This window comes from Stylophora pistillata, chromosome 8, assembly GCF_964205215.1.
Source record: "Stylophora pistillata chromosome 8, jaStyPist1.2, whole genome shotgun sequence".
In the NCBI taxonomy this organism is placed as follows: Eukaryota; Metazoa; Cnidaria; class Anthozoa; order Scleractinia; family Pocilloporidae; genus Stylophora; species Stylophora pistillata.
Genome location: NC_142526.1, coordinates 26,761,070 through 26,773,418, shown reverse-complemented (window position 1 = coordinate 26,773,418; position 12,349 = coordinate 26,761,070). Strand labels below are relative to the sequence as shown.

Below are 12,349 nucleotides of genomic sequence, written 5' to 3'. Positions count from 1 at the left end.
GCTAATTCTCAAAAAAATTTCCCCCACCACAACCTCGAAAAAACAAGATGGGGGAAAAATAAGTTAGGCCTGTCTAGCTGGTTGTTATCGCTGATTAAATACTTTCAAATGATTGAAAAATTGATATTTGGGGGCGATGTTTTTTAAATAATTCAGTTTGTATTCGTCCGCTAAATATTTCATATATCAACGCATCAAACAGTGTTTTGAAAGTCACGTCAAAGTTAAGTGCACAGGGTTTTGTGCGTGAAATGTAACTTTCCTAAGTCAGGGAAGTTCAGATTGCGTCGAAATCGCTTCTCAGGAAGGCGAAGAGTTCACTTAGTTTCAAAAAGATGAATTGAGTCTGTATATTTCCTAGAGGTATTTGACGCATCTCCCCAAACACCGACTTACAATGGGCGTGAATTATTCCACGAATCAGGCACCATCATCACTGTGTTTGTTGTTTCGTGAGAAATATAAAATGAAACAGTAATGGGCCACCCACGACCAATCAGAGACGCGCTTCAACTAAAGCTTTCTGACATTTGCTATTAATCTGGCCTCTCGCAGAAAGGTGCACAATTCTTCTAAAACGTCGTCACTAGCCAAGCAAATCGGATGTGGACCAAGAACAACGACACGACATTTCCACTCGGCATGAATACAGATCCTCATCTGGAAGACATGGAAATTGACAAAAACGACAAATCGAAACCTAACGGTAAATTTCTCTTCGAATTCTATTTTTCTGGCAGTGGAAGTTTTCGGCACCTGCCTTGTAGTGTTTTGTATCTAAAACTTGCTTCCCTAAGTTTTCCACGAAACACTTTTTTTGTTATTTTGTATTTGATTTTCATCCTAAAGGACGTCTGTTAGACATTCCCTGTAAAGTGTGCGGTGATCGATCTTCGGGAAAGCACTACGGAATTTACGCATGCGACGGATGCAGTGGATTTTTCAAGAGAAGCATTCGACGGAACCGTTCCTATACTTGCAGAGCAACAAACGGCAAGGGGAACTGCCCCGTGGACAAAATCCATAGAAACCAGTGTCGTTCCTGCCGTTTGAAAAAGTGCTTCGAAGTCACCATGAACAAAGATGGTAGGAAGAATAATTCTTCGCGGTTAATTACTATGGGCGTTGAGTAGGGAAATTATTTTAAGATTTGCACTGTAAGCACGAGCAGACGTAAGAATTTTCGTATTCGCTTTGAAACCCCTCGCAAGCGATTTTACCTCACTTGCTGGCATTGTTAGCTTTATTTATTAATAAGGTAAATACGAACTGCGGATTTCAACCAAATTTAACACGGTCCTTTAATTCGAATATTTACATTTTTCTTATTAACACCCTCTAAAACAAGCAAGGTAGATCGCTTAATCGCTAATCGGATTCTCCAAGGCCTCGTTATTTAATCCGGTTGACTTTCAGTTCGCGTAAAGAATGGAGGTCTTTAACTATATCGCGAAATCCTTAGAGGACCAACCTTTCTCGAATTATTTCGGTTAATAACGATAACACTCTAATTTCAAACACATTTCTCATTAAATGCATGGGTTTCTTTTTATAAAGTGAGCACTTTCCAAACCGGATCTAGGGAAGGTTAATTTAAAACACTCATTTTCTCCCTCGATCTTTTAAAACAGTTTGGCCAAAAAAAAAAGTAATAACAGAGTAGAATTTGAGGCGAACTCTGCGGTTCTCTTTTGTTTTCAGTCTCTTTCAGATAAAATCAATTTCGCTAAAGCATTACTTTGTAAATGGATGGTCCACCCTTTGTCCGCAAGCGTAGGGCTAAACGGAACATTATAATAAAATTACGTTAAAAGACCTTTTTTCTGTATTGAACATAAAGAATTAGTGATTGATTTTCGAGCCAAACTTTTAACTTGAGGCACAGTTGTCATAGTCTTAAAGTAGAAGTCATTTAAAAGTCATTTTCTAGGCGGTTGCTTTTAAACTCTGATATAAAAATATACCGTTTTGTTTTTGGATTTGAAAAAACGTTTGGCAATTCAAAAATCATTTTCTTAACCTCTTTTTCACTTTAATGTTCATGACAGTGAATCTTTTTAAACACACCTATGAAGTAAATTGTAAAATATCCCTCGAAAGAAACGACGAAGAAAGTTTCCATCCCTTTTTTAAAGTATTAAGTATCTCGGTCTTTGAAATTCATCGGAAATTCAGACCCAAAAAAGTTGGGATATAGATTTCAAGAAAGTCTATAAGTAGATTTTCTCTTACATCCATCAAAACATTTATGAACCCAAATTTAAGCGAGTTTATCAATGGCACAAAATATGCTAGATTTCATGGGCGCTAGTCCATTTGTTTTCAGGATTTAGATTAATCCTCGAATCATTTACACATGCATTTGGCTTGTTTTTCCTTTTTTTTCCCTGGAAATTGAAAATCTTACCAAGGTTTGACACTGAATGAAATGAAATTTAAATTTCTTTACACTCTTTGAAAAAAGGAAAATGCAGAGTTTCCTTTTCACAGGAAGTACAAAATCAATGAGTTTCAATGTGTTCATTAGTTGGAAAAATCCTAACTGAAGAACGTGTAATTAACGCCAGAAAGCCACAGGAAAATCGCACGCTTTTCAACTTCTGAGCTCTTCTTGTCAACAAAAACTTGGGATGAAGCAAAGCCTTCTACTCGGTTTTTCAATTGCTTTAAAAAACCGTCGAAAAGAATGAAAAGTAATTTGGCTCTGAAATGCGCCAAGACACAGCACATGGGTTCAGAAGCCATATGAATACGTTCAAAGCGTTTAAAATCACTTAAAATAAAATAATTTTTTGCATCACGGTGGAAATTCACGGCGTTCGGTCAATGAAGGTTTTCCATGGCTGAAGAGGAAAGCGTTTGTTTGCAAAAAGGGTATTTGTCTTCAAAGGAAAGCACCAAATAATTGATTTTTACTCATTTCGTTCTTTCCGATTTTATAAATTTTGTAAAGATTCGAAATCATAGACTGTTTCTGTGCGCTCCAAGCTTTATCTAATTTTATTGACGGTTCATATTTAATGTAGAATGTTTCTATAGTATTTTGAATCGAGTTTAAACGTGTTGGCATACGCTTGTTAGTTTTAATGAAAACTGAAACAAGCCATGGATGAGTCTAAGTCCAAATAAGATTACATAAAAATTATCGAAAGTACTTTAAACCTTTTTAAATTGCGACGAGTAAACGCAGAGCTCAACAAATATACAGGTTAGCAAGAACTGAACAATTCGTTCATAGTGAAACAATCGCTCGACCGAAATAAGGTTTTTTGTTTGTAAGTTTAGATCCCATTTCATCAAAATTCCAACATTGTAAAACTTTTCGTGAGGATTGCCTGCTTTATTTCTCAATACCTGAGATACCTCAACCAAGGATAACTATCATACGCGTGGAAAATAACGTTTCGCGAAGAAATAATTGGAAGCAACAAAGTTTACTGAGATCGTTTTTTATCGGCTTCCTAACTTCTCTGATATATCATCCCTCTTTCCTGAACTAGAATTCCGGAATACACCCACTTATGCTGATCTAAGCATTTTACTTTAGGAGACCAGACCCCTGGGGAGACTAGTGGAAGGTTTGGCTCGTTTTCAGAGCCAAGAAACGGGGGAAATGATAAAGTCTCAGCGTGACCATATCGTTGTTATCTTTCGTTCTTCGTACAAAGATTCGTAAAGTGGAGTACTTCTGTCGGTTACGAGAAATTTGTTTTCTAGACTTCGTCATTTCTGTAAGTAGCATTTAAAATGTCTCTAAGAAATCTAATTTTTCTTCTTTCCCTGAGAGAGATCTTTATTCTTACGGCTTACGAACGTTTTCAAGGAAAATGGCGATGCCACGACCCTTGCCTGAATTATCTTTCTACAGCAACAGTCGTATACATACAAGAACTTTGTGAGTTACATAAGATGTTGAATTTTAATAGAGGTTTTCTTTGTTTTGGTTTCTAAGTTTCATCTGTGTGACTCCCACAGCGAGTATCTGTGGAATTCCGCTGCTAAAGAGGAGATAATTCAAATTGCTGCGGGAGAGAACTATTTATTAAATCATGGAAACACCGGCTAGAGAGGTCGGAAGGCAATTTAGCTTGAACACGTCGTCTCTTGAGGGGTGAACGCTTAAACTCGTGGCTAACAGAACAGATCAAAAAGTTAAGAAGCGATGAAAGTAAAGACGTAAACGCACGAGTGATTATAAAGTCTGGCTTACAATTCACCCCAATATGATTGTTGGATAGATCTATGACAGAAAAAAGTTCACGTACTGATTTAGTAAGCTATTTTCTCAGAAAATACTGATTTACGGTTCACCCGCTTTTTGGTTTTTAGCACGAAAAGTGTTTGCGTAGGCAGTAGTCGAGGTGTCCCTTAATGGGAAATGATGAATAACTTTTGGTATGAATTTCTATCAATTAGTCGTTAAAGAGAGAAAGAAAGACTTTCTCCTCATCCTTATTTAACAATGTGTTATCGACATTCTCAACTTGAAAACGTGAAAATTTCATTATCACTTTTGGTAGGCGTCAAATCAAATTGAAGCTTCCTATGAAAATTCGTAGAGGATAAATATACCCTTCGGTGTTGATCGATCGAGTATCGACCGAGCGAGTTTCAAGACATCTGCAGGGATGAAAAGTATCTTTACACTTTGAGGGACTCGATAAAAGCAATTTAGCCAATGTTGGACAGAAAACGGAAAGTATTTTGATTTCATCGGTCCCTTAAATATTTAATCTTATCAAGGTTTTCAGGCTCCGTTATCAGAAGATCAATAGTACGTATAGTATACAAAGTTTTTACCCATTAAAAATCCATTACCAATTTGAGTTCAGTCAGGTTTAGTTGTTTGACTACTTACACTTAATTTAACGAGCGTTTTCCATGTTGTAATCTTAGTTTTTTCTAAAAGGAGTTCTTTGTTTCGACTGAAGAAAACAAGTTTTTTTGTCTAGTCTCCTTTTCTCCCTTGTTATTTTATTCAAACTCATTCGTGACTTATGGCACATTGTTCAAGACAAACTTGTATGCAAATGTTCATGAATACGACAAACCTCTTGACTATCGTCGTTAACTACGATTAGGGGCTTTCAGACAACTGAAGCATTTTCTAACTGAAGTCACTCGATCACTCCTGGCAAAAAATCTCGCTGTATCAGCAGTTTCGATTCAATACATTCTTGATGAATTACATTCGTTAGAAACACGCAAGATGTTTCATCGGAACAGATAACTGAGGAAAAGAAAATCTTCAGCGTGCTCACACTCCACCTCTATGGCGTTAAATGAATTCTTTTCGAATTCATTTATCAGAAATCAGCCTTTGAAAAACAAAGTACTAAAGCTGGCGATAATCACTTTCAAGAGGCGATAATTAAAGTAACAGTTTTCATAGAATTATCCGCAGGGAGTCAACATTACATTAATAATTCAAACTGTCTCAATATACTTCGCAGCAGTAAGTTCTCCTCGGGCTGAAGATCAAACTGTCTTAGAAAAACAAAACAACCTGTTTAGCACCTGCGCTCAGCTTTTGAACAGAAACTTGTTGAGAAGAGAGTGAATTTAAGTAAAATATCATTTTGTCAAAAACTCGATGAGCTAGAAAGCCATTCGACCACAGGAATACACATGCCATGCTTCTTAATTTCGTTGTATCGAACCGCTGAACATTCTCGTCGAATCAGTAGTTTCAAAACATTCAAATTAATTTAGATTTCAGTGAAGTCTGTGCTTTGATTAGAGTCGTATTCTAATGACAAATATTTCGTTTAGTTCGATCTTGATTGCTATCGGCAGGTCTTTGACATTGTGCGGGTGGCATATCTTCGAATGTAGATTCTTTGCTTTGGGCTGGGTTAGTTGTGATCGAGTTCAGTAATCTGTCTTTATCACAACTTGCAAACATCTTCTAATTGCGCGTAATTTTCTTGCATTTTCCCTCGTTGTTCTTGATTATCGCCTGTGATTTGATTTATCGCGGTGATATGACCTCTCTAATTGACAGAACCTATGAATTTTTAATGATAATTCTTAGGGCACGTGGAAGATCTAAAGAAGTGATAAAGAATATTTCTTAACAGAGATAGCACGCGCTGTTTTGGCTCGTGGACACCTCCTTTGTATTTGAATAAGGCACTATAATCTTTTTTGACTATTATTAGGTTCGTTTCATTTTATTACCAACTGATCTTGATTGATCTCGACGGTTTTTGTCAAAGGCTCGTCTTTGTAGTCAAACCGGTTTGTCTCTATGGTAATTATGACTGTCTGTACTATTTTAAGTATCGCGCCACCGGTCAATTCTGCATAGAAGAGTCTCTCACCCTTTCATTTTCTAGAATTACTAATTCAAGTACACTACAAATCAAAAAAGATAAAATAACAAGTCATATAAAAATTAAAGCAGGTAAAAAAATTTGTTGACGATACCACAGCGACACTAAGAGTTCTTTTTGAGCACGCTCTTTGCAGAAAAAGCTGCTCTTCTTTGTAGAAAATTCAAAAATCGGCAACATCAGCTTCACTGGAATAAATCTAATTCTGCTTCGAAAATTGTCCCCAACTTAAGACGACACACTCTCTTGGTTGTCTTGTGATTGGTATATAGTTTTTCCTTTTTTCAACCCATTCAGTCACGATGAACGCAAAGATTCTCACTTATATCAGTTTCGTACGCGATTTTAAGGTTTTTGAAACTGTCCTTTCCTGTCACAGGTCCTAATTTGTCTTAAGTCTTCCCTTTGGATAAAAATTCCTTGCAATTCTTTACCATTCTTTTACGGCACGTTTAAAATTAAGTACTACGAGTAAAGCGAAAAAAAAAAGTAAATTGGATGATTTCCTTCGATCGAGAAAATACCACAAAGAAAACTTGTACGCTAGTGATGACGTTCGGGACTTTAGGCGTGCCTCAGGTGACCACTGATGTCCTTTTAATCTGTACAGCTGTTCAGCACGAGCGTGGGCCCCGAAGCTCCACCCTCCGGAAGCAAAAGATGCTAAAAGAGGCCCAGGACAGAATGGATGTCGCTACCACTACAGCGCATGTGCAGCGCAATACAAGCAGCTTCATCAATACTCTCTTAGCAGCGGAGACTTGCATGGAAGGCTGTCAAGTGCCGGTCAGTGATTTCGACCTTGGCTTGGAATTCAAACCAATCAGATTTCAGTCGGATTTTTCGGTGTCTTTGTACTATTCCAATCCCGAAGCTGTATGTGAGGCTGCTGCTAAGCTGCTGTTCATGTCTGTAAAGTGGGCCAGAAATATTCCTTCGTTCATGAGTTTACCTTTTAGAGATCAGGTGAGAGAACAATAACATGCTGTTTTTGTCAAAGGAGAATTGTTGCGAACCGTTGATAAGTTTTTCAAGGGCTAAACGTTATCACTTAAATTGAGATTTTAGTTGAAATCCTCAGTTTCTCTACGTTAGGTGTTATTTGTAATAATTGATAGAGACTCTTGTTTAACCAGATCAAAACCAGGTTATATCGCTTTAACATTTGTCAAACACGCCGGAAGGGGCCTTAAAACATATTTCTTCAGGAGACTCCATAATTTAATCGCCTTTATCCAATTCAAACTACTTCGACTAACGTTGACTCCAGTGTGGCTCATACTGCATAGCTTCTCCAGGGAAACATAATTCCTAACTCCTTAATCCTCAATTTACTGTTAGCCTGAAAAGAGTTTTGCGTCAGTGAAGCAAATTAGAAATCAAGCTTTCTCAAAGAAAATCTTTTAAGTCGAAATAAAACTATTATTGTTTTTTTAGATATATCAACAAAGTTGAAATGATAAATTGGCCACCGTAACGATTTAAAAAATTAGCCCTTCGCTCCGACGAAGGACTAACGCTCGAAACGTCAGCTTTTGTAATCGTTACGGTGGCCAATTTACCATTTCAACTTTGTTGATATATCCAAATTATTTCGTTACTCCCAACGACGCAGCCCCAAACAGTTTCTTTCGAAACTATCAGCCATTATTATTGTTTTTTTGTTATTTGTTGAAGTAAAATGCAGAACAACTTACCAAAAGAAATTAAATAACGATCAGCTAAAGAAAGAATTTACTAACTCAGGTTTATGCAAATGATTTTATTCAAGGTTATTCTGCTTGAGGAGGGTTGGCGCGAATTGTTTTTGCTTGGTGCAAGTCAGTGGTCCATGCCTCTGGAAATTGCACCAATTTTGTCTGCGGCGGGAATGCACGTGGACAACACGCCTCCCGAGACTATTGTGGATGTCATGGCAACAGTACGCCTAATCCAAGAAACAGTCAACAAGTTCAAGGCTGCAAATGTTGATTCTACCGAATACGCATGTCTGAAGGCTATAGTGCTATTTAAGCCAAGTAGGTGGACGTGCGCTTGTTCAAAAAACGTTTTTCCGTCAACTTGATTAAGACAAATTTCAAACATGGCGCTAGAATTTTTCGATATTGGGGGTAGGAGAATCTGAAAAAAGAACTTTCTCCCCTGCCTAATTTTAAACCCGACTAATCAACATATTCTTGATCTTTCAGCTGCGTGTGGGCTCAAGGACCCTGAACAAGTGGAGTCCACACAAGACCAGGCGCAACTCATGCTTGGCGAATATGTTCGTGCCCAGTGCCCTACTCAACTGGCCCGGTTTGGTCGTCTTCTCCTTCTCCTGCCAACCTTAAGACGAATCAGTGCAAAAGAAATCGAGGAGCTATTCTTTAAAAAGACGATTGGAACTGTTCCTATAGAAAGATTGTTGAGTGATATGTTTAAAAACGAGTAAAGCATGATCGAGCTAGTCAGTGAGTTTCAAATTTTATATCGAGTTCAATTCACTATCTTGAAATTCATTACAGATTATCGTCTTTTCCTTTTTTGTGCATGTTCGCGATATTAAGGTGTTGCGTTGAAGAGTTCCTCAGAGACTGATGGACAGGAAAATTGAGAAGCTTAATTTAATGTATAAATCTTTGGCCCAAAATTGGTGTATTGTGTGTATTTGGTTTTGCTAGAAACGAAACAAATCTCCACAAACAGAGCACTTTTCCATTGATTGTCAAAAAGCCCAAATTTCTGCACTCAATTGAAAACTGCTCCATATGTAAAGTGTGTTTTGATTCATTCTTAACAGTGGACTGTTTTAATTTAGCACCCTCGATGGTGGGAGGTATCATTTATAGCCTTTTTTCTACTTAAATTGCGAAGGAATTCATTTTTACACTCGAGTTACTCAACTGGGTTTCTCTCCTTTTTTTTCCTCGGTCAGCGTCTGTCTCCTAATGGGTGCGAGCTTTTTAATCAAAAGTATCTAACAAAGTAACTTTCTCGTAATCAGAAACGCCACTAAAATTAATAGCGGCAAATGTTAATGAAACCAGTGCCACTTGTGTTTATAATGATATTTCAGACTCAAATATTTGCACGTGATGTTTAGGCTGATTCCAGGTAGCATTATCAAGCCTGGAACAGGCCAAAGTGTGATCAAGTTAAATTCGCCATTCTCTTCCATACTTTCACTTTTCACTACAGGGAGAAGTCTGGCTTTAGCCAATCGCATTTGCGCAGTCCTGCAAAGCGTGGGAAAACAGGGTTGCATGCTGATTGATTGAAATTTGCACGAATCATGCCAGCTATGAGTGTCAGCTCAGAAATTTATGGCTGAAAAGTCAACAATTTGTTTCTTTTGATAAAGCATGATACTATTTACTTACTAACCTATTGTTGGTGTTTCCTTCTTCCTCTTACATTCGCACGCATGATTCAATGACGGCACTTTGTGCTAGCTGAACTATCGGATGTTTGTTTTCTATTATAATCAAGATGTATTTAAAAAGTGAAACGAAGATTTATTTAAAAAAGCATTGCAAATAATAAGAATATTTAAGCAAAAGAGAGCTAGTTTTGCTGCAAAAAGAAATTTTCGTATCTGTGTGAAGCTGTGGTGACGAAAAGGAAATGTTTACGGACTTTGAGAGCGTATGTAGACTTAAAAAGTACTGTGGGGGGCAAATCAAAATTCAGAAAAGTGTACATATACGACTTAAAAATTAACACTTTCGCGTTTGGCTTAATAACAACTGTAGATAAGAGGGTTAGCAGCCATCTTTACTGACAACAGTTTTCATTACATAAAATCCTTTTTTAGTTGATATTAATCTGGCAAGAATCAACTCTGCGGACACGATTTTTTAATGCGTAATGAAAGGCTTCAGCAGACTTGAGTTAGCTTCAGGGCTTAATATATACCCTGAGAAGGAACTTTTCTCTTGTTGTGTTTTAAGGAATTAAAAAAAAATTATACATTCTCAAGGAAAATTGCATGATAATTCATGTTAACTTAAATACATTTGAGTATTTATACGAGTATTAAACGTTGCTGTTCATAGATGCATTCTGCAGTTGTATCCTAGACAGTTCGTGGGAAAAAGTTCTTGATCGACTTTTCTTTTTCAACTGAAGGGAATATAATTTCCATGTTGCTTGTCACTGCATCAGAATTTGTAGCTTATGATGATATTACCGCTAAAATCTCAGTGCAATATCTCATAATGAAATATGAAACAAGACACTCTCTCTGGCCGAAGATCTACAGCTGAGATTATTCTTCTCATTGTCATCCTGCGAAATCAGTTTTTGTTTCTGTCATATCGATAAAGTACCTCTGCTTGTGCTTTTTCGGGACTTAGCAACACCAAGTTAGGTGTTGGAAATATCTCCAACCAAACCAGCGCATTGCCAAATGAAACAGAAATGTTTATCTGGACGGGGGAAATTGTTGTGACTCCTTTGGTTCCTTATGAGTTCCTGCATTGTACTTCTTGCTGTATCAGTGTGTAACAGCTTTACTGATACAGCTTCTTTTTTTTTTTTTTTTTAAATAAAACCTGAGAGGGCTAGACCTTTTCTTTAACTAACTATACAGCAATAATTTGCGCCTCTTGTAAATATGCTACTAATATTTAACAGGAGTTTAAGACGACAATTACTATGATTCATAATATTGTTGCTCGTTCGCATTTGAATCGCTGGTATCGAAAAACGGGGCAAATCTACTGCGCAGTATTCAGACGCGCTATCTTGTAAGTGTGTGAAATTATACTTCGGTAATACAAAATCTTTGAACTGCCACTAAGGGGGGTTTGCCATATTTTTTGCCAATTTTGATATGTAAAATAAAAACAAGCTTTGAAAAATGTCTTGGTTTTTGTTTTTCGAACAGTCACTTAGTTCAAGTGTCACCGAAACAGGGCGGGTAACCGTAAAACATAAAAACCTTAAAACAGTATCTTTACTATGCAAAGTATCCATACTTCACTTCCCTAATTACAAAACTTACCCATTACTCCTTGCGAACCTGATTAAAAAAAAAAAAAAAAATTAATTACGTGATACGAAATAAGATACCACTAAACCTGGAAACGTGCCTAGTTTGTTCCAATCGAGTTTATTTCGCCTACTTTACCAAAACAATTTCTTTTCTTAATTTTTCCCTTAAATTCTATATACATTCAAAACTGTATTAAGTGGTCACCCACGGGGAATGGCGCTTGATACATGTAACCACCAAATTTTGAGTCGTATAACCCGCGCCAAAATTGTGTTCCCATGAGGCTTTGTGATGGTACATCCGGGAAAATTAGAAATGCAAGATAAGATGGCGGCGCCGAAGGTGACAGATACAAGAACAGAATTGGCCGAACTGATCAAGAAAAGGGCAGAGATCGCTGTAAGTTACCTTCACATCGTCATATTTTTCATTAGTTTGGAATCAAAGAGGTTAATTTGGTGGCATGATCACCGTTTATCGCGTTAATTTTCTCGAGAATTGTCGATTGGTATTATGATGACGTCAGCTAAACGGGCGCCAAAATCAACCCGTTTGATGGTTAATTGATATTCGAATATGTCTTCTAATTGTTAGAAACGTTAAACGATTTCGTAGTGATTTTCCTTTAAGGTATATTTCAACAAAATTCTCGTGCACGAAAGAATGTTACGTTTTTGGCTGGTATGGAGGAGATTTGAAATCTTGATCAGTCCAGGTTGAGATCTTTCGTGGATTCCTCATACAAGGATGAACCTGTGTAAAATTTCCTGAAAAGAATAAAGGAAGAATTTGAGATAATGCCCCCAACTTTAGTTTTTTTTGCATGGAGCATGTGTGTTGTTAAAGATATAAACACAAGACACAAGATCAGTTTTACTCTGCATCATACGTGCCAACTCTCCCAGTTTTTGCAGGAGTCTTCAAGTTTTTTATCAAATCTTCCCGTCCCCTGGTTAGAGCATGAAATCTCCTGGAAAATATGTACCGTGACGTTTTTCAATTTTTTTTCAATAACTTAGTTGTTTTGAGATGTCAAAAA

The 12,349-nt window shown here is 37.1% G+C and overlaps 2 protein-coding genes across 3 annotated transcripts in view; both read left to right on the top strand.

Moving 5' to 3' along the window:
- The first annotated feature begins 259 nt into the window (after positions 1 to 259).
- LOC111333590 (nuclear receptor subfamily 2 group E member 1) lies at positions 260 to 10,374 on the top strand. The gene is made up of 5 exons (XM_022939205.2): positions 260 to 706; positions 850 to 1,086; positions 6,946 to 7,301; positions 8,107 to 8,353; positions 8,525 to 10,374. The coding sequence occupies exons 1-5, from the start codon at positions 604 to 606 to the stop codon at positions 8,764 to 8,766; spliced, it is 1,185 nt and encodes a 394-aa protein (XP_022794940.2). The 5' UTR covers positions 260 to 603; the 3' UTR covers positions 8,767 to 10,374.
- A 1,226-nt stretch (positions 10,375 to 11,600) lies between these two features.
- Positions 11,601 to 12,349, top strand: part of LOC111333599 (chromatin modification-related protein MEAF6) — a 7,897-nt gene continuing 7,148 nt past the window's right edge. For both annotated transcript variants that reach the window (XM_088730727.1, XM_022939213.2), the window contains exon 1: positions 11,601 to 11,709. In XM_088730727.1, the coding sequence (XP_088586853.1) occupies positions 11,602 to 11,709 (108 nt within the window). In that variant the 5' untranslated portion in view covers position 11,601. The remainder of the gene's footprint in view (positions 11,710 to 12,349) is intronic.

Coding starts and splice junctions, on each gene's coding strand:
- LOC111333590 (XM_022939205.2), top strand. CDS start 604: ATGTGGACCAAGAACAACGACACGACATTTCCACTCGGCATGAATACA. Junction 707..849: donor CGACAAATCGAAACCTAACG/GTAAATTTCTCT, acceptor TTCATCCTAAAG/GACGTCTGTTAGACATTCCC. Junction 8,354..8,524: donor TATAGTGCTATTTAAGCCAA/GTAGGTGGACGT, acceptor TTGATCTTTCAG/CTGCGTGTGGGCTCAAGGAC.